The sequence below is a fragment of the Myotis daubentonii genome, chromosome 2, assembly GCF_963259705.1.
Source record: "Myotis daubentonii chromosome 2, mMyoDau2.1, whole genome shotgun sequence".
Lineage (NCBI taxonomy): Eukaryota > Metazoa > Chordata > Mammalia > Chiroptera > Vespertilionidae > Myotis > Myotis daubentonii.
Genome location: NC_081841.1, coordinates 23,279,432 through 23,301,482, shown reverse-complemented (window position 1 = coordinate 23,301,482; position 22,051 = coordinate 23,279,432). Strand labels below are relative to the sequence as shown.

General features: G+C 40.8%; 2 protein-coding genes and 2 pseudogenes across 2 annotated transcripts in view; 3 read left to right on the top strand and 1 right to left on the bottom strand.

The window, feature by feature from the left end:
• Nucleotides 1–7,712, top strand: part of LOC132227259 (small ribosomal subunit protein uS8-like) — a 90,266-nt pseudogene extending 82,554 nt beyond the window's left edge.
• Nucleotides 1–12,268, top strand: part of LOC132227261 (alpha-2-macroglobulin-like) — a 65,366-nt gene extending 53,098 nt beyond the window's left edge. The window contains exons 30-36 of the mRNA XM_059682169.1: nucleotides 5,183–5,401; nucleotides 5,564–5,691; nucleotides 7,719–7,809; nucleotides 8,483–8,551; nucleotides 10,094–10,196; nucleotides 11,743–11,784; nucleotides 12,127–12,268. Of these exons, the coding sequence (XP_059538152.1) occupies nucleotides 5,183–5,401; nucleotides 5,564–5,691; nucleotides 7,719–7,809; nucleotides 8,483–8,551; nucleotides 10,094–10,196; nucleotides 11,743–11,784; nucleotides 12,127–12,143 (669 nt within the window). The 3' untranslated portion in view covers nucleotides 12,144–12,268. The remainder of the gene's footprint in view (nucleotides 1–5,182; nucleotides 5,402–5,563; nucleotides 5,692–7,718; nucleotides 7,810–8,482; nucleotides 8,552–10,093; nucleotides 10,197–11,742; nucleotides 11,785–12,126) is intronic.
• Nucleotides 1–12,353, top strand: part of LOC132227257 (alpha-2-macroglobulin-like) — a 208,403-nt gene extending 196,050 nt beyond the window's left edge. The window contains exon 37 of the transcript XR_009451155.1: nucleotides 12,216–12,353. The gene's annotated coding sequence lies outside the window, so the exon portion shown is untranslated. The remainder of the gene's footprint in view (nucleotides 1–12,215) is intronic.
• On the bottom strand, nucleotides 6,045–22,036 carry LOC132227258 (small ribosomal subunit protein eS24-like; annotated as a pseudogene).
• Between the last annotated feature and the right edge of the window lie 15 nt (nucleotides 22,037–22,051).

Here is a 22,051-nt window from a genome sequence, read left to right as displayed (position 1 = left end):
CTCTGGGGTTTTCTTGTTGCTCTCTTTCTAATTCTTTGAGTTGTAGAGTTAGATGATTTACTATCCTTTTTTCTCGTTTTTTGAGATAGGCCTGTAGAGCTATAAACTTCCCTCTCAGGATTGCTTTCATTGTGTCCCATAGGTTTTGGATTGTTGTGTTTTCATTGTCATTAGTTTCCAGGATGTTTTTAATTTCTTCTTTGATCTCATTGGTAACCCAATCAATATTTAATAACATGCTATTCAGCTTCCAAGTGTTTGAGTATTTTGGGTTGTTTTTATTGTAGTTTATTTCTAATATTATACCATCGTGGTCTGAGAAGATGCTTGCTATGATTTCAATCTTCTTGGATTTGGGGAGACTTTGTTTGTGACCGAATATGTGGTCTATTTTTGAATATGTCCCATGAGCCCTTGAGAAGAATGTATATTCCGTGGCTTTGGGGTGAAGTGTTCTGAAGATGTCAATTAAGTCCATCTGATCTAGTGAGTCATTTAGGATTGCTGTTTCTTTGTTGATTGTTTGTCTAGAGGATTTATCCAGTGATGTCAGTGGTGTATTAAAGTCCCCTACTATGATTGTATTGTTGTCAATCTCTCCTTTGATATCTTCCAGGAGTACTTTTATGTATTTGGGTGCTCCTGCATTGGGTGCATATATGTTTACCAGGGTTATATCTTCTTGTTGTATTGATCCCTTTAGTATTATGAAGTGGCCTTCCTTATCTCTTGTTATGGCCTTCACTTTGAGGTCTATTTTTTCCGATATAAGTATTGCTACCCCAGTTTTTTGTGTGTGTTTTTTAAATATATTTTATTGATTTTTTACAGAGAGGAAGGGAGATGGAAAGAGAGTCAGAAACATCGATGAGAGAGAAACATCGATCAGCTGCCTCCTGCACATCTCCTACTGGGGATGTGCCTGCAACCCAGGTACATGCCCTTGACTTGAATCGAACCTGGGACCCTTCAGTCCCTAGGCGGATGCTCTATCCACTGAGCCAAACCGGTTTCGGCGCTACCCCAGTTTTTTTTTTCATTTCCATTTGCCTGAAAGATATTTTTCCATTCCTTCACTTTCAGTCTGTGTGAGTCCCTTCTTCTGATGTGGGTCTCTTGTAGACATCAAATGTATGGGTCATGTTTTTTAGCCATTCAGCCACTCGATGTCTTTTGGTTGGAGCATTTAGTCCGTTTACATTTAAAGTTATTATTGAAAGGTACTTGTTTGTAGCCATTTCTTTTTTTGTGTGGCTGTTTTCGTTCTGAGCTTTTTATTTCTTTTTTTTACACCAGTCCCTTTAGCATTTCTTGCATTGCTGGCTTGGTGGTGATAAACTCCCTTAGCCTTTTTTTGTCTGTGAAGCTTCTTATTTTCCCTTCAATTTTGAATGATAGCCTTGCTGGATAGAGTATTCTTGGATTCAGTCCTTTGCTTTGCATCTCTTTGTAAATTTCCATCTATTCTTTTCTGGCCTGATATGTTTCTGTTGAGAAATCACTGGATAATCTAATGGGAGATCCCTTGAATGTAACTTTCCGTATCTCTCTTGCAGCCTTTAAGATTCTCTCTTTGTCCTGAACATTTGCCATGGTAATTATGATGTGTCTTGGTGTGGGTCTTTTTGGATTCACCTTGTTTGGGACTCTCTGTGCTTGTTTGACTTTTTTCTTCCCCACCTCTGGGAAGTTTTCTGATATTATTTCTTCAAATAGGTTTTCTAACCCTGTTCCTCTTTCTGTTGTTCTGGCACCCCTATTATTCGTATGTTGTTTTGTTTCATGTTGTCCCAAGCTCCCTTAGGCTCTCCTCCTGTCTTTTAATTTTTTTCTCCAATTGCTGTTCAGTTTGGGTGTGTTTTGTTTCCCTGTCTTCTAATTCGCTAATTCGGTCCTCCACTTCTCCTAGTCTACTGTTGAAACTTTCAATGGTGTTTTTTATTGCAGCTATATCACTCTTCATTTCTTCTTGGTTCTTACATAATTTTTTTATTTTTTTCATTTTTTCATCTTTATTTCTTGTTGGTTCTTTCATAATTTATGGATAATTCATTGTCTCTTCTTGCTTCTTGCATAAGTTGTTGATTTTTTCCTCCATCTGGTTTATGCACTCTAGGACCCTTAATCTGAATTCTTTTTCTGTCATGTTGCATGCCACTGTATCACTTAGCTGCTTTTCTGGCAAGTCCTCCTTTTCTTTCCTTTGGGGATTTCTTTGTCTACCCATGTTTGATCGTATTTCCATATCTAGATGTTGAGTTTTTCAGTGGCTGCTCCTTGCGTGGCAGTGGCTCCTCGGGCTGCAGTTGCTCCTCAGGCGGTTGTGGTAGCAGCTGCTCCTCAGTTGGTAGCAGCTCCTCTGGTGGTTGCTGTTCACAGTTGTGGTGGCTCCTCTGGCTGGTGGGGGAAGGTTTCACACACAGCTGCTGTTCCTCAGAAAGAAGGAGTGGTGATCAGGATGCTGCTGTTCCTTGGATGGGGGCGGGCTACACAAGCCTCTCTCTTTCTTTCTTTCTTTCTTTCTTTCTTTCTTTCTTTCTTTCTTTCTTTCTTTCTTTCTTTCTTTCTCTCTCTCTCTCTCTCTCTCTCTCTCTCTCTCTCTCTCTCTCTCTCTCTTTCTTTCTTTCTTTCTTTCTTGTCTTAGCTATGTTCCTGTTGTTTGTCAGAGGCCAATTCCCCATCCAAGTTCAGCTGTTGCACAACAAGGAGCCAGTGGGACACCATGGGCCCCTACTGGTACCAAGCATGGGTCTGTGTCCGCAAGGTGGTTCTGGTGGGCTTCTTTGTAATCCTGCTGCATTAAGCCATGTCAATGTCAACATAAGGAACATCCAAACCTGTAAGAATTTTTTATGAATTTACTTGAGCCAAACTGATGACAATTGCCGAGAAGCAAAATCTCAAGGGATTGAGAGAATGCTCCCTAACTGGTTTCTTTTAAAGCTGACACATTTTATGCTTCCTCTACCCATTTATTCATCAGAAGCATAAAGAACTATCTTTATTCATCCAACCTCCTGATCCTAACAATATAACTTTATATCTAGAAAATTTATCAATAATTACACAGCAAAAAGTTTTTATCTTCAGAGAATTTAGGTGTTAGCCTACACACCCATTACAAAATGCCATTCTATGCTTTCTTCATTATACTTAATGTTGTATTGTTTCATATGAATGGAAAAAAACTAAAAAATGTTGTTAGAATGGTCAGCATTTATTTCTTATAAATATACTAGAGACCCGGTGCATGAATTTCTGCATGGCTGGGGTCCCTGGGCCTGGCCAGAAACTGGGGCTGATCGGGACTGGCCAGCTGGTGGGAGTGACCGAGAGAGGTTGGCTGTAGGAGTGCACTGACCACCAGGGGGGCAACTCCTGCATTAACCATCTGCCCCCTGGTGGTCAGTGCATCATCATATGACCGGTCATTCAGTCGACCAGTCATAATGGTAGCTTTGGATTTTATATATATAATTTCAGGATGTCACCCAGGTTCAATGTTGATGAGAATTAAAAATATGAATATTAAAAGGAGAATTCAAACTTCCAGTAAAAAAAAAAAAGAAGAAAAGCCAAATAAAAATGCCAATAAATCAAGGGATAATTATAATTATTTCCTTTGAAGAAACTGAAACATCACCTTGATCATGGTTACAAAGGACTCTTTCAAGAGCTCTTTGAGACACTGACCTCAGCAGCAGAGAATTTAATTTGGGGGCTACAGCACAGCTGAACTTTGGTATAACCAAAATTGTTAAGTTTTCAAATGCTTCAAGAGTGTTAACTCAACTTATTTTTACTGTTTTTCTCAATATGTCATTAAAAGTGAAAAAAGTGTATTATATATATATACTGTGTATAGATATAGATGATATAGATATAGATATAGATATAGATATAGATATAGATATAGATATAGATATAGATATAGATATAGATATAGATATAGATATAGATAAAATAAAAGCCTAAGCGACCTTTACAGAGGAATGACCAGAAGGACCGGTCGCTATGATGTGCACTGACCATCAGGGGGCAGACGCTCAATGCAGGAGCTGCCCCCTGGTGGTCAGTGCAATCCAACAGGGGGAGCGCCGCTCAGTCAGGGGCTGGGCTCATGGTTGGTGAGCACAGCGGTGGTGGCAGGAGCCTCTCTCACCTCCACAGCAGCACTAAGGTGCAGTGAGCTGAGAGGTAAGGAGCAGCAAGCAAGCAGGCAGTAAGGAGCGAGGGCTCCCAGACTATGAGAGGGATATCCGCCTGCCGGCTTAGGTCCGATCCCCACGGGGAGTGGACCTAAGCCAGCAGGCAGACATTCCCCAAGGGGTCTTGAACTGCGAGAGGGCCCAGGCCAGGCTGAGGGACCACCCCCGCCTCCAGTGCATGAATTTCATGCACTGGGCCTCTTATATATATAATCTATACTTTTAATGTGTACAGTAATTAATACTTAAGAATAATCCAATATCACATGATCTCATGCATTTACGGAATATAGTGAACAACATGAACTGATGAACAAAAATAGATCCAGAGACAGGGAAGCATCGAACAGACAGTCAAACCTCAGAGGAATGGCAGGGGAGGGTGTGGGGGTTGGGTAAGAGATGAACCAAAGGACTTGTATGCATGCATATAAGCATAACCAATGGACACAGATGCTAGGGGAGGATGCACTGGTGAGTGGGCGTGACCAGGGAGGGGGTCTATGGGGGAAAAAGGAAACATATGTAATACCTTAAACAATAAAAAAGAATACAAAAGAAAAATGCATAGTTATGACTAAGCTTTATAATATTTGACAAAAAAACTATTTGATGAATAAAAAATATTATTCACCAAAATAAAAAAAATTTAGGCAAATAGCTAATGCCTATAAATGATTCCAATTTATGTGTATATTTTCTACATTTTATATCCCAAGTGTATTTATAGAAGGAAAAGGATCAATTTTATGAGAAATGAAATAAAATTTAGGGCATATAGTCCATGGAAGCTATGTGAATATTATGGTGCTGTCATCTATTTAAGGATTCTAACAAGTAATGAAATTAGAACTCCAGTGTTTAAGTAGTGAGGGAAATAGGAAATCAAAGGCCCTTTTGTGGCAGTTAACTTGGGCCTCTGAGTCCTCAAAGGGTTATCATACCTAAGAGGTTCTCTCACTTGTCTCTCTCAGGACACAGTGGTGGCTCTCCATGCTTTGTCCAAATATGGAGCAGCTACTTTCACCAGGACTGGGAAGGCTGTACAGGTGACCATTCAATCTTCAGGGACATTTTCCACAAATTTCCAAGTGGACAACGACAACCGCTTGTTACTGCAGCAGATTTCATTGCCAAAGGTGCCTGGAGATTACAGCATGACAGCAACAGGAAAAGGGTGTGTCTACCTCCAGGTGAGACTCTTGGAGCAGATGAGGACAGAGGGTTCTTAGTAACCATTCTCCCTGAAAAGTTCTAATTCAGGAAATGATGGAACAAATCAAAAAGTGTTGAGAAAATTGGGAGAAATAATGGGGAAGGGGAAAACACAAATATTTGTCTTTGATGTTCCACAGACATCCTTGAAATATAATATTCTCCCCCAAAAAGAAGAGTTCCCATTTGCTTTGGGGGTACAGACTCTGCCCCAAACATGTGAAGGACCCAAAGCCCACACCACCTTCCAGGTCGCACTGAATGTCAGGTAAGACTTTCTGACTGAATCACTTAATTCTGTGTATAACAACCAATCTTCTTACTGGAACTCCTCACTAAGCCGAGGACTGGGATGGTGAATGTTTGTACTACATTTACCAAAAAAGTAATACGTTCTTATGTTGATACAGAACTTCTCAGTGATGAGGTTTACATTGTCCTTCCTCTACTTTCAGAATCCATTATTGTCATACCTCATTATTTAAAGGTTATTAATTTCCCTCAATAATAAGTAAAGGTAGATCATTATCCCTTGCCCCTGACCTGGATTTCTCATTTCATTATAATGTAATGATTCATCCTAATTTTATTCTACTGTAGTGAAACCCTATATTATTCTTGCCTTATCCAGAAAAGACATGAGGAATAATTTTTTTATTTTTTAAGTATTTAGTTTATTAATCCCTTCATTAAAATCTGCACAGTCACCACAAATAAAGTCACTGAAGAATCTTTACTCCTTCTGCTGTCCCATCTCCAGTTCACTTTTGCCAGCACTCACATTGGCCTTTGCAGTCCCCCTGACTTTCTTTATTCTGTTCTTGCATTCCTTTCCCTGTTTTTTTGTTTTTTGCTTTTTGTATTTTTTTGAGGTCTTTTTCTTCCCATACAGGCCATGTCTTACAAGTCTATATTTAGGTTCATTTTTTTTGCGTAATCCAAGAATCATAAATGCTGCCAAAGCCAGTTGTCTTGCCACCACCAAAATGGATTCTGAATCCAAAGACAACGATGATGTGGTCTTATACAGTTTGGCTAGTTTTCCCCGAATTTCTGTCTGAGGTACTGCTGCCTTCACAGGGTAAAGGATGTCAATGACCGTTTGTTTCCACAGTAGTCTGTTGGTCATGAACTTCCTGGTCTGGGTAGTTACTGTGTCGTTCATGATGGCAGCAATCTTCAAGTAGCCAGGGAGAAAAAGTGAGATGAGGAATTCTTGAAAAGCATGAATAGAAGGAAATCATGCCTCTCTAGTAAAAATTTCTACTGGCAATCATTAAATTTCAGACTATATACCAAAAAAAAACAGTTTGGGGGAAAATACATATATGGAGATATATAGATATACAGATATATAGATATGTAGATATAGAGATACATACACACACAACAGTACTCAAAGAGCTACAGGGCTTATAAAAAATGTATCTGTCACTCTTCCTGCCTTCCTTCTATGCCATCATAAGGGTGCACATGAATGTCCTGGCTGATGCTCTCAGGAGTATCAACAATGCTGAAAAGAGAGGCAAATGCTACATTCTTAGTAGGCCATGCTCCAAAGTCATGCTCCAGTTCCTAACTGTGATGATGCAACATGGTTTCATTGGCAAATTTAAAATTACTGATGACTATAGAGCTGGGAAAATTACTGTGAACCTCACAGGCAGGTTAAACAAGTGTGGAGTAATCGGCCCCAGATGTTATATGCAACGCAAAGATCTAGAAAAATGGCAGGAAAACCTGCTTCCATCCCATCAATTGGTTTTATTGTACTGACAACCTCAGCGGGCATCATGGACCATGAAGAAGCAAGATGAAAACACAAAGGAGGGAAAATCCTGGGAATATTTTTCTGAGAATGTCATACATATGTGCAAATAAAATGCCTCAATGGACAAAAAGAAAATGTGTCTGTACCCAAGAATATTAAAACCTGGTTGGAGATACTATTCAGGAAAAAAGTTAAGATAAAGTACATGTATCAAATAACTGACACAGGTTAGAGGTCTCAAGTCCAGCTATGCATCACTTGTAGAGCTTTCTGAAAACACACATCCTCAGAGTCCACACATGTGGAATTCTGATTCATCAGGTCTAGAAGTAGGCCTGATCTGTGGCATGAACAGGCTCCCTAAAAATCTAATGCAGAGCCAGTTTTCTGAACCACTTGAGTAAGACACTTAGGAAGACTCCCATGAACCTTTTAGGGCTGTTGAGTGCTTACTGTGGAAATAGAAAAAAAAGACTCTTTAATAACAAAGAAAACCCCAATTCCTTCCTTCCCTGGATCTTCAGTTACACTGGGAACCGTCCTGCCTCCAACATGGCGATTGTTGATGTGAAGATGGTATCTGGCTTCATTCCCCTGAAACCAACTGTGAAAATGGTAGGAGTCTCGATTTTATTTTTTGTTTTCTATTTTTCTAGACTAAGGCAATATATTATAACCCTATTAAATCAACCTCTATGAAAGACTGGTACTTTCTCCAAACTTAGAAATATAATGTAGCATGTTTGTATTGCTGCCTCCATGAGCATAACACACTGCTGGAAGCCACACCTACTAGAAAAATAATGTCAACAGGTTCCTACTTTCATGTAGCTCAGAATCTTGAAGGTAAAGTATCTACATATAAACCAGTGAAAAATATATGGAAATGACAGATTGACATAAACTATAACTATTACAGAAGGTCAGACAAAATGAGATTGCTATAAATTAGAGCAAGCAAAAGAAGTAACAAAAACAAAAATCACCTCCTGATTAAAAAATAGAATGTGAATTAAACCTTGAAATATATGCAATTCCCAAGTTTAGAATATTTAGTTCCTTTTCTTTAGATGAATCAACTTTACACATAGGCCATATTAAACCCTACATCCCAATTAACTTTTATTTTTAATTGTACAACATTATTGTCTTTACTTACAAAAAAATATTAAAAGAAATATTATCCTCAGGCTTAATATAATTTGGTAATAAAAATTCTTCTTTTCTCTGGGTTTCCCAGGGACTTCCTTCTGTTTATTAACATTTGCAATGTCTTCATGTTCTTCAGCTTGAAAGATCTGATGATGTGAGCCGAACAGAAGTCAGCAACAACCATGTTTTGATTTACCTAGATAAGGTGAGAGTCCTGCCACTCTAGTTGCAAAAAATCCTATATAATAAAAGCCTAATATGCTAAGTGTCCGGTCGTCCAGTCTTCGGTTTAAACAATCAAAGCATAATATGCTGATATGCTAAGGCCACTCTACCACTCACTATGACATGCACTGACCACCAGGGGTCAGATGCTCCAACTGGTAGGTTAGCTTGCTGCTGGGTTCCATCCTATTGGGACTGAGCAAGATGGGCCAGACACACCCTGGAGCTCTCCTGCAGTACCTCCCAGACTGGCCAACCTCCCGTGTGCCTCCCCAGCCCCGATTGTGCACCGGTGGGGTCCCTCAGCCTGGCCTGCACCCTCTCGCAATCCAGGACCCCTCAGGGGATGTTGGAGGGCCGGTTTCAGCCAATCCCACAGGCCAGGCCAAGGGACCCCACTGGTGCATGAATTCATGCACCAGGCCTCCAGTAAAGATAATCCTTCTAAGGGAGATATCTAGGAAATGAATGAAGACATTTTTGAGACATCACTTCTATGCTAAATATTTGAGAATTCTAACATTAATTCCAGTATATGTTCTCTTCTCCTTCTTTATTTATATTTCATCTGGGGCTATGGAAAGAAATGGCTTATTATAATATTGGGATAGTCATATTTCTAGGACTTTATAAGCAAGAAATTCTCTACCAAATATGCTTATTATATCCTCAAGTTATTCTGAGTAATGTAAGGAAGTACCATTGGGTTTGTCAATTATTATATCAATAATACATCAACAATATAAAAGGGGAAAATACTGTCAATTTCAGCAAGGACGTGGGCCATAAAGTAAATAGATCAGCTCACCAATAAGCCACTCTAATTTTATATTTATATGTTGTACATAGTTTATTTATTTATAGATGGATGAATATTATAATTTACAAATTTATGAAACTTAAACAAGGTTACAATTCTTGACCTTTTATATTCCTTTTTGAGTCAACACAAGTATTTCTGCAAGATAGAGAAATTAAATGGTGCCAAATTTCTGGATATTCAAAAATAAACATAGCTATCCAATCAATAAAAATCATATATCATTCACCTCTATGAACAAAACATTGATGGGGATATATGAATTGTTTTATTTGTTTAAGAAACAATTGGGGAGCTTTCTGCACAATTTAAGAACCCTGTTAGTTGATTTTTTTTAATGGGGTTTTGCCCTAGCCAGTTTGGCTCAGTGAATAGAATATTGGCCTGTGGACTGAAGGATCCCAGGTTTGATTGTGGTCAAGGGCACATACCTCAGTTGCAGGCTCGATGCCCGGCCCTGTTCAGTGTGCATGATGGAGGCAACCAATCGATGTGTCTCTCTCACATAAATGTTTCTCTCTCTGTGTCTCTCCCCCTCCATTCCAATCTCTCTAAAAATCAATGGGAAAATATACTCGGGTGATGATTAAGCAGAAATAAAAATAATAATAATTTAAAAAGTTTTTTCACCAAACAAATGAATATTTAAAGTCATTCAAAGAAAAGAGAAGAAAGCTCATTTAATTCCCTTTTGCTTTCTAGGTGACAAATCAGACTCTGAGCTTGTCCTTCACGGTTCTCCAAGATATCCCAGTAAGAGATCTCAAACCGGCCATAGTGAAAGTCTATGATTACTATGAGACAGGTGAGTGTGAGCAATTTTTACATACAAATTAAATTCCTGATCACAGAAATTTAGATTTCAGAAACATGTAGGGGAAATTCATTACATTAATAGTTCTTAGCACTTCGTTTTGTCTTTATCAAATCTGATTCTCCTGTCTTTGCCTTCTATACATACACTAGAGGCCTGGTACACAAAAATTTGTGCACTCGGTGGGGTGAGGGGGGTCCCTCAGCCCGGCCTGTGCCCTCTCGCAGTCTGGGACCACTCGGGGGATAACCACCTGCTGGCTTAGGCCCGCTCCCCGGGGGATTGGGACTAAGATGGCAATCAGACATCCCTCTGGCAGCCCGGCAGCCCTAGGGGGATGTCAACTTACCAGTGGGGAGCAGGTCTAAACTGCAGTCGGACATCCTTAGCGCTGCTGAGGAGGCAGGAGAGGCTCCCACCACCATCGCTGTACTGGCAGCCATCAGCCTGGCTTGTGGCTGAGCAGAGCTCCCCCGTGTGAGAGTGCCCTGACCACCAGGGGGCAGCTCCTGCATTGAGTGTCTTCCCACTGGTGGTCAGTGTGTGTCATAGTGACCAGTCATTCCAAGTTGTTCTGCTGTTAGGGTCAATTTGCATATTACCCTTTTACTATATAGGATAGCGGCCTGGTGCATGGGTGGGGGCCGGCTGGTTTGCCCTGAGGGTGTCCCGGATCAGGCTGGGGGTCCCCACTGGGGTGCCTGACCAGCCTGGATGAGGGGATGAGGGCCGTTTTCAGGCTGGCGGGTGACTGAAGCTCCCAACCTCTCCTTTTTTCTTTTTTTTATTCTTGGATTTATTTACCTTCTATGGCTGTCACTTGAGCCTAGAGCCAGCTTTAGCTCTGAGGCTCGGCTCCAGCTCTGAGACCTCGGCTTCTGAAAGCAGGTATCTGGGTTTGTTTGGGTTCTATAATTGAAACTCTGTTGCAACTCCAGCTCTGACAGCTGAAAGCAGGTTTCTTGGGCTTGTTTAGTTTCTATAATTGCAACATTGTTTCTTAGAGTACAAGCTGAGAGGCCGGCAGTGGCAGGCGGGGAACATTGGCTTCCTCCTTCACTGGAGCAAGCAAGCCTCCTGTTCACTTCAGCTGCCTGGCTGCGGCCGCATCTTGGTTGGCAGTTAATCTGCATAACTCGCTGATTAGCCAATGGGAAGGGTAGGGAAGTTACGGTTAATTACCATGTTTCTCTATTATTAGATAGGATTATAGAAACTGCCTATAATGTAAAGATAGCAATTAATACAAAATATCTGTAAGAAATTTAGTTCCCTTTTCTTCAGCTAAATCAACTGTACAACAATATTTGATTTAAATAAGTTCAACATTGAACTGTCCTTCAGGAGTACAGAGTAAAGGAAACATAATGTACTGTATTTGAAAAGTTAACAATATAAGGCAGCCAACAATGCATCAAATGAATGCTGCTGATGTTTCTGACAAAATACAATTTTTCCCATAATATCATTTCACTAACCTATATCCCATAAATGTTTGCTATCTCTCACTTCACCTAATGATTTTGTTTTTATGCAGATGAGTTTGCAATTGCTGAGTACAATGCTCCTTGCAGCAAAGGTAAGTAATTCACACTCCTTCCAAATGCAGTCAGAACCCCTTTGTTTTGTTCCTCAAATCTCCTCCATAAAATATTGGCTCAACATTCTTCATAGACATCATATTGCTCATGGTGTAACTTATTATAGAAAATTGCATTTATTTGGAGAGAACACTGCTGGTTAAACCTCAGATAGTTCAGAGGATTGCTGATTTGATCATTATAAGTAATGGATCTTGTTGCCCACTATACTAATTGGTTTCCTTAGACACTATACTACCCAGATCTAAGAAAAGGAATCTTCATTGATCAGAAAATCCAAGTTTATCTTAATTTTTTATTCTTTCCACTATCACACACAGATCAAGGAAATGAGTGAAGACTACCTCAATGAAAATGGCTTTGCTGGAGTTCCTGTTCCACAAAGTCGGGTCTCCATGGAAGAAAAAAGTTTTTGTAACTCTGAAGCTTAATGAATACACCTTTTTTTCTAGTCAATCTTTATCATGGTATCTGTAGTCATTCAATAAACATTTATTACATTTCCATATAAAATAAAATTCATGAAATAAAAATGTATAGCAATCAAGGGCTGAGCGACTTCAGAAAATGAAGAATGTTACAGTGTTGTTCATAGAGTAGGCTTAGTGTTGTACAGAGTAGGCTTCCTGTAGGTGTTGCAGGGAAAAGAAGAAAATATTAAAATATGTACTAAAATAGTGTAAAATGTGTTTGGTCATGGGAATACCCTTCAAAAAGTCAAAGAGTGGGAGAAACCAAGATGGCGGCATAGGTAAACACCAGAGTTTGCTGCCTCGAACAACCACTTCAAAAATACATCTAAAAGACAGAATGGACATCATCCAGAACCACAGGAAGGCTGACTGAGTAGAAATTCTACAACTAGAAGGAAAGAGAAAAGCATACCGAGACTCAGAGGAGGTGCAGTGCAGAAGTAAAATACTAAGGTACAGAGGCGCACACGGAGCGGGCTGGCGGCTGAGGGCGCGGTTGTCGTTTTCAATCGGGAGGGAGTCTCAGGCTCTGAGCTCCAGTTCCTGGTGAGTCTCAGGGGACCCAGACTCATGCAGGAGAAGCAGGACTGTCTGGCATCGGTTGGAACTCGAGGGCAGCTTTCTCTCCGAGGGGCTTGCAGCAATTGCCGAGACACTGAGAAGCGGAGCCTCTGAGAGCAGCCATAAATGCTAGCCCCGCCCTATTGATCCCGTGGGACCTGTCCCGCCCAAGCCCTGCAGGGAGGCTTTTACTGGATAGCCTAAGGCAGAGGCTAGATTAGCACCTCCCTAGAGATCCAGGAGCCAGTGTACCCAGAGGTCAGAGTGGGACCATCCAGTTTGCAGCTCAGTGGAACCATAAAGGACACACTCAGGGGGCAGACTCAGTGAGCACCAAAGCCCCATTGAAGCAAGTCTTGCCCCGGAGGGGTGTCTCCAGCACAGAAATTCTCCCACTGCAGACACAGCTGATTCTCACAGCCAATTGGCCTGGAGGTCAATTCCTCCCAGTGATACCTACAACAATCAAGGCTTAACTACAACAAGACTGTGCACAAAGACCACAAGGGGGTGCACCAAGAGTGTCCTCCTCAGGTAATTGGGGAGGCTGAACCACTGGGCCCTAGAGGATACTCAGCACAGAAAACCACTTTATCAACACAGGGAAGCATAAAAAATGCGGAGACAAAGAAAAAGGACACAAATGACAGAAATGGAGGAAAGCAAACGACTGGATATAGAGTTCAAAACCACACTTTTAAGGTTTTTCAAGAATTTCCTAGAAACTGCCGATAAACTTAATGAGACCTACAAGAAATCTAATGAGACCCTCGAGGTTGTGATAAAGGACCAACTAGAAATTAAGCATACACTGACTGAAATAAAGATTATACAGAATCCCAACAGCAGACTAGAGGATCCCAAGAATCAAGTCAACGATTTGAAATACAAAGAAGCAAAAAACACCCAACCGGAAAAGCAAAATGAAAAATGAATCCAAAAATACGAAGATAGTGTAAGGAGCCTCTGGGACAACTTCAAGCGTACCAACATCAGAATTATAGGGGTGCCAGAAGAAGAGAGAGAGCAAGATATTGAAAACCTATTTGAAGAAATAATGACAGAAAACTTCCCCTACCTGGTGAAAGAAATAGAATTACAAGTCCAGGAAGTGCAGAGAACCCCAAACAAAAGGAATCCAAAGAGGACCACACCAAGACACATCATAATTAAAATGCCAAGAGCAAAAGACAAAGAGAGAATCTTAAAAGTAGCAAGAGAAAGAAAGTCAGTGTCCTACAAGGGAGTACCCATATGAATGTCAGCTGATTTCTCAACAGAAACTTTGCAGGCCAGGAGGGAGTGGCAAGAAATATTCAAAGTGATGAATGCCAAGAACCTACAACCAAGATTACTTTATCTAGCAAAGCTATCATTCAGGATTGAAGGTCAGATAAAGAGCTTCACAGATAAGAAAAAGGTAAAGGAGTTCATTACCACCAAACAAGTATTATATGAAATGCTGAAAAGTATCCTTTAAGAAGAGGAAGAAGAAGAAAAAGGTAAAGATACAAATTATGAACAACAAATACACATCTATCAACAAGTGAATCTGAAAATCAAGTGAATAATCTGATGAACAGAATGAACTGGTGATTATAATAGAATCAGAGGCATAGAAAGGGAGTGGACTGACTACTCTTAGCGGGGAAAGGGATGAGGGGAATGCAGGAAGAAACTGGACAAAAATCGTGCACCTATGGACAGTGGGTGGGGAGTTAGGGCGGAGGGTGGGGTGGGAACTGAGTGGAGGGGAGTTATGGGGAGGAAAAAGAGGAACAACTGTAATAATCTGAACAATAAAGATTTAATTTAAAAAAAAGTCAAAGAGTAAATTTTATAAGAAAAGAAAATACTAACTTAACTAGAAAAGACTTTCCACATTAAAGGGAATTAAGGAAATACGAAGTTAAATAGGAGATAGCATAATTAACTAGGACATGACCTGAATTGGGGGTTATGTGTTCTCAGAGCCAAAGTTACCATTGACTAATATAAATAGTCAGTTAACCTTGGGTTTCAGAATCAATAAAGGATGATAGATTGAAAACTTTGAAGGGGTGATGATACATGTAGAAGAGAGTTTTCTTAGAAGAAAGACTATATAGCACTCAAATATTAGACTGGATCACCTTTTTTCTGGAACTTTGAGCCAGGATCAAAGACTAGATATAAGCTCAAGGAGGTATTCAGATAGAGTAAATATATGGATGGAGGTGCCAAAGCTTCAGGATTTTATAAAGGTAAGATCTCTGGGGAAGTCCTACGAGTCCTTGTCTCCATTTGATTTAGTTTAACAGTATCTTGGATGGTATAAGCTAAAAACTCAAGGACTTTGAAATTCAAGCATCCTTAGCTCTGTCTCCAGGCTAAGAAAAAATAAAATAAAAGCTGTCATTTTTGTTCCTGGTTCTATTCTAAGAACCTAACACGTATTAATATATCAACCCTATGAATCAAGTACTATTATAACAAGTGAGAAAACAGAGGCACAGAGTGATATAACTTGCACAAACTGATTCAGCTAGTAAATGGCAAGACCAGAATTTAATACCAAGAAGTCTGCCTCCCAAGTCCACACTCATAACCTCAAACTATGCTGCCTCTCCAACCCACTTCAGACAAGAGGGCAGGAGAAAACATGCTTCAGAGATGAATAAACATTATAATTTGTGTCAATTAAGCATCAATCCAGAGCATAGAATATAAAAGAAATTAGAGGTGTGGCTAAAGGAAATAGGATAAAAGGATTATAATACATTCCATCATTTTTTTCTTTGTTCATATGGAAATCATGACTTCAAATGTACTTAAAGGGTATATTTGTTGCAAATCATTACTTGTATCTCCTGAACTGAGAAGATTTATTCCCAAAATATTTATATTTCATGGTATGATACAAATTTGAGTAAAACAGCATTCCTCTCTAAGAGAAACTCAATGCAGAGTAAAAAAAAAGAAAAAAGGTACTTGGATATTCATACTATTACTACTACTACTACTAGAGGCCCAGTGCACGAAATTCATGCGGGGGGGGGGGGGGCGGCGGCGGGTCCCTCAGCCCAGCCTGAACCCTCTCCAATCCAGGACCCCTTTGGGGGATGTCCGATTGCCAGTTTAGGCCCGATCCCTGTGGGACAACTGGCAGTCGGACATCCCCCCTCGCAATCCGGACCGCTGGCTCCTAACTGCTCACCTGCCTGCCTGCCTGCCTGATCGCCCCTTACCACTCTGCCTGCCGGCCTGATTGCCCCCAACTGCACCCCCCTTCTGGCCTGATCACCCCTAACTGCCCGCCCCCGCCAGTCTGATCACCCCAACTGCCCCCCTCCCCAGCCTGCTCGCCCCTAACTGCCCACCCTGCTGGCCTGCTCACCCCCAACTGCCCTCCCCTCCTGGCCTGATCGCCCCTAACCACTTCTGCCTAGGCCCCGCCACAATGGCTTTGTCCAGAAGGACACCCAGAAGGTCTCCCAGAAGGTCTGCCGGTCTAATTAGCATATTACCCTTTTATTAGTATAGATATGATATGTTTCTGCTTTACCTTCTTTTGTTCTTTTCTTCACTAATGAGCTTCCTACCACTGATATTTCCACTTTCCTTGCTATGGAATGTTACTTGGTTTTTTTTTCTTACCCACTCAGTATCATTCGAGGATTAGAATGATTCGATTCTTTCCTAGCCAGTTTGGCTCAGTGGATAGAGCGTTGGCAGACTGAGGGGTCCCAGGTTTGATTCCAATCAAGGGCACATGCCCAGGTTGCCAGCTCGATCTCCAGAAGGGGGTGTGCAGGAGGTAGCCAATCAATGATTCTCTCTCATCACTGATGTTTCTATCTCTCTCTCTCCCTCTCCCTTCCTTTCTGAAATCAAAATAGATAGATAGATAGACAGATAGATAGATAGATAATAGGATTCTAACAGGCAGTGACCTTGAATACAGGGTCTAGGCAATCTTGCTAATTAAATTATTCTAGATCTCTACCTTAAAAATGTATACAGTGGGGCCTTGACTTACGAGTTTAATTCGTTCCGTGACGGAGCTCGTACCTCAAGTATGTCAAATCATTGTGACATTCGCTGCACCAACTAGCGGTGGAGTATCTGAAGCTGGCTCGTACGTAACCCGAATTTTAGCTTGCAACTCAAAGCAAAAAATCGGCTGAGAGACGGCTCGTATCTCGAAAAAACACGTTAGTCGGGACACTCCTAAGTCAAGGCCCCACTGTAGTGACAAAGGGAATGACAGGACACAAATGAACTCTTCATATCTAAGGTAAAAACAATGCATGAATTATTCTAGAATCAAGATAATTAAAAAATATTCTTTCCTCTAGTGATTGAACAGCGGATATTCTACCCTTGATTGACCATTTAAAACACACACACACAAAAACTAAAGAATATCTTAACTCAGTGCCCTCTGAAATAGCCTTGGGCTGAGTTTTTAGCAACTGTCATTATCACTGCAATCATTGGCTTTGACCACAAGAGGGAAATTAAATACAGTAATGAGGTTATTACACATCAGTTCTAAAAGTGATGACTTAGTGAAAGAGAAGAAATTAAAACAAGTTAGTATAATTGGAATATAAAATGCTTAATGTTTAAAAAAAAACATAAAATTATACACATGCAGAAACCAAAGTAAGACCATTTGGTTTATCCTGATTTTTTTGTGTGTACAAATTGATACCAGAAAATTTTAATCCAATATAAATCAAAATGTCAATCTTATAACCTATTCAAAATTTCTGCCTACACTTCCCTCAGTTCTGATCCTTGTTTCAACAGACCAGCAGTAAGGAAGTGAGGCAACCCTCCACCCTCAGGAAACAGAGATTAGAAGAAAAGGGCAAAGTTTTTCTGGCTGGTTTTTATCTGGCCATTATTTTGTGTGTACACTTGGCTAGGCAAACAGTCCCCCATTACTCAAACACTAATCAGATGTTGCTTTGAGGGTATTTTGTAGATGTGATTAAAATCTACAACCAGGTGACTTTAAGTAAGAGAGACTTTCATAGATAATTTGGGTGGGTTCCATTCAATTGATGAAAGGTCTTACGAGCAGAGTTGAAGCTTCCCTGGTGAAACAGAAATTCCACCTGTGGACAGCAGCTTCAGCCCCTGCTGGAGATGCTAGTCTGCCCTTCCTGACAGCCTGCCCTCTGGATTTTGGACTTGCCTAGCGAACTCCACAACTGCATAAGCCAACTCCATTCAATCAATTTCTTAACATATATTTCCTACTGAATCCGCTTCTCTTGTTGAATCCTGACTGATACAATACCCACATACTAATTATTTCTCAGGGGACACTTCTGTGGGTTTTAGGAGATCCCAGACACAGATCAATATGTGGTAGGCAGTTAGACAGACATGAGCAAAGCAAGGATGATGGGCCAGATACAGAAGGGTCACCAGTGCAGAGAGCCCTGGATGCCTGACAAAGAACAATTGTAGGGTAGGACCTTGTCCCCAGGATGACCTTTCCTCCCCTAGACAGGAAGTAAGACTCTGTGTCCAGCAAGCAGTGCCCAAGCTCTCCTATGTGTCCTCTAGCTTCCCTTTTCACTTGGCTTGAGGGGTAGGGGTGGGGCAGGGAACACTCCAACCAGCTCTTCCGCCACAAATTCTTTCAAAGAATCTGCCTCTGGCCCAGCCAGCATGGCTCAGTGGTTGAGCATCAACCTATGAACCAGGAGGTCACTGTTTGATTCCCTGGGCAGGGCATATGCCTGGGTTGCAGGCTTGATCCCCAGTGTGGTGCATGCAGGAGGCAGCCAATCAATGATTCTCTCTCATCATTAATGTTTCATCTCTCCCTCTACCTTCCTCTCTGAAATAAAAATATATTTTAAAAAACAAACAACAAAAAACAACTGCTTTTAATTTTTTAAAAAACAACAACAAAAACAAAGGAATTTGCCTCTGTAATCAGTCTTTATTTTGCCCTTATATGCGCTGTTGGTAACTGTCCCTAAATCAGTTTGGAAAGGCCTATAGGGAGTGTCTAAGGATTCTCTGTACAACACGAGACTTCTCATCACCTCCAGTGGAGGCTCCAGCCCCGGTTGAGTGCATCTGGAAGGCAACCAATCAATGTGTCTCTTTCATATCTATGTTTCTCTCTCTGTCTCTCCCCTTCCCTTCCACTCTCTCAAAAAAGCAATGGAAAAAATATCCTCAGGTGAGGATTAACAACAACAAAAATAGCTCCTTGACTAGATAGTGGTGATGGTTGCAAAACATTATGAAAATAATTGTCACTGAATTATACACCTAAAAATGGTCAAAATAATAAATTTTATGTCATGTATATTTTACCACACACAAAAAAATGGCTCCTTTGAGTCCTGTGCCATCTGTCCCAGACTCTGCTCCTTCTTGTCATTATTATCCTCACACCTGCTCCCTCCCTCACAATAATCCGGGACCTTGGTCCAGAACTCAGAATACTTCTCAATTCCAAGTTAGACCTACACTCAAAACAGCAGAAATGAATTTATGATTAAAATGTGAAACAAAATAATAATAATAATAATAATAATAATAATAATAATAATAATAATAATATAAACTTACTTGAAAGAAATTTTGGAATATGTATGTCTGATCCTAGGTAGGAGATTCTATGGGGAATACCAGAATCCACAATGGGGGCAGCAAGGGAGTGTGAGAGATTGACTTTACTAAAACTTAAAATACATGAATAAAAAAGTCTCCATAATGTCTAAAAACAAATAATAGAAGGAAATTACTTGCAACAACAGGTAATTCAGAGGAAAATACAAATAACTTGAGAAGATACTCAAACAAACTAGCAGTTAGTAAAACACAGTTGGGACATACCATGCCCCTCTCCCGTATGCAATAATAATAAGCCAAAATTTAAAACTGAGAATATATGGAACTGAGAAGGGGGGAGGATCAGTATTCTCACCTATTGCTTCTATCTTTTCACAAAGTAATCTGGTAGTATCTGGTAACATTTTTAACTTGGCATACATTTTAGGAATCTATCATAGAGAAATGGGCCATAATGAACAGAAATGTTCACTGCAGTACCTATTTCACCGTCTAATATACTATTACTCCCAAATCTTTTTCTATCCAGCATATTCTTCACTTCAGCATCCCCTACAGCTTATTACAACTAGCCTGACATAGGTTGCTGCCAACAGTCATGCAATAGTGACAACTGAAGTCACTAAAAATGTAGGGTCTCTTGCTTCATCTGAGCTCTCAGTGCTGACCAGCAAAACTGCCTCTAACCAGATGTCTCTTTTCCCTTTGTGGAAATTCCAAACTTCTGACTTCCGTACATCCCAAACCTATCACTTCCTCCTCCATTCTTACAATGTGACCTTGTCTTTTATTTCACGGAGAAAATGGAGTTCACCAGGCAAGAACAGTCTACATCAGTGGTTCTCAACCTTCCTAATGCCACGACCCTTTAATACAGTTCCTCATGTTGTGGTGACCCCCAACCATAAAATTGTTTTCGTTGCTACTTCATAACTGTAATTTTGCTATTGTTATGAATCGTAATGTAAATATCTGACATGCAGGATATATTTTCATTGTGACAAATTGAACATAATTAAAGTATAGTGATTAATCACAAAAACAATATGTAATTATATATGTGTTTTCCGATGGTCTTAGGCGACCCCTGTGAAAGGGTCGTTTGACCCCCAAAGGGGTCGCGACCCACAGGTTGAGAACCGCTGATCTACATTTTCTTCCCTATCACTTTCAAACATATCATAGACACTTCTCCAAAGTGGACATACAGATGGCCAAGGGACATATGAAAAAATGCTCAAAGTCACTAATCATCTGAGAGATGCCAATCAAAACAACAATGAGATATCACCTCACACCTGTCAGAATGGTGTGACAAATCAACAAATGACAAGTGCTGGCGAGGATGGGGAGAAAAAGGAACCCTAGTACACTGCTGCTCGGAATGCAGACTGGTGCGGCCACTATGGAAAACAGTATGGAGTTTCCTCAAAAAATTAAATATGGAACTTCCATTTGACCCAGTGATCCCACTTCAGGAATATATCCTAAGAAACCTAAAACACATATCAGAAAGAATATATGCACCTCTATGCTCATAGCAACACAATTTACAAAAGCTAAGATTTGGAAACAGCCTAAGTGCCCATCAGATGAGCAGATAAAAAAAAAAAAGCTGTGGTATATTTACACAATGGAATACTAGGCGGCAATAAAAAAGAAAGAACGCTTACCATTTGCAGCAGCATGGATGGACCTGGAGAGTATTATGCTAAGTGAAATAAGCCAGTCGGAGAAAGATAAGCATCACATGATCTCACTCATATGTGGAATCTAAGGAACCAAATAAACCGATGATCAAAAACCGATCCAATGCATGAACAGACTGTTGAACCTCAGAGGGAAGGCAGGGGAGGGTGGGTTGGATGAGATCAACCAATGAACTTGTGTGCATATAAACATAACCCTAGAACACAGACAATGGGGAGGTGAAGGCCTGGGAAGGAGGGAGGGAAGCGGGGAGGATTTGGCTGGACGAGTTCATGGGGGAAAAGGAGGACCTATGTAATACTTTCAACAATAAAGATTTTTTAAAAGAAAAAAAAATCAGGCTAGTAGAGCCATGTACAAGCAGTGAGCGGGCATCTCGGAGTGAAGAATTCTGAAGAGAGTGAACCCAGGCAGTCACGGGAGCGACAGCATTTGAACCGAGTTCTGGGAATCCGTGGGATTCCAACAGGCGGCTAATAACACTGAGGGAAACCGCAAAGGATCTTAGCAAAGGCACAGAGACTAAATAAAAACGAGTTCCTTGCTCTTTAGGACACCGGAAGTGCGCACAGGATGGACAAACGTGGGTTGAGGATGCAGAAGAAACCTTGCGAACAGAAGTGATTGCAGAGTGTTTGTCACGCAAAATGCCAGGAGACGGGAAGGGAATGCTAAAGATAAGAGTAACAAAATAACAGCACACCCCAAGGTACTCAACTGTAGAAAGGAAAGAACAAAGCTGTCGCTAAGAAAGCCAGAACGGCCACGACCCAATCACTCCTCACAGCTTCTAGGCACCAACACTGGTGACAGCGAGACTCCAGGCCGGCAGACGGCGAAACAGCGCCTCCCGCAGGCGGCCAATCACCTGGGGAAGTACCGCGAGGACGAGACCTGGAACGGGAACTACAAC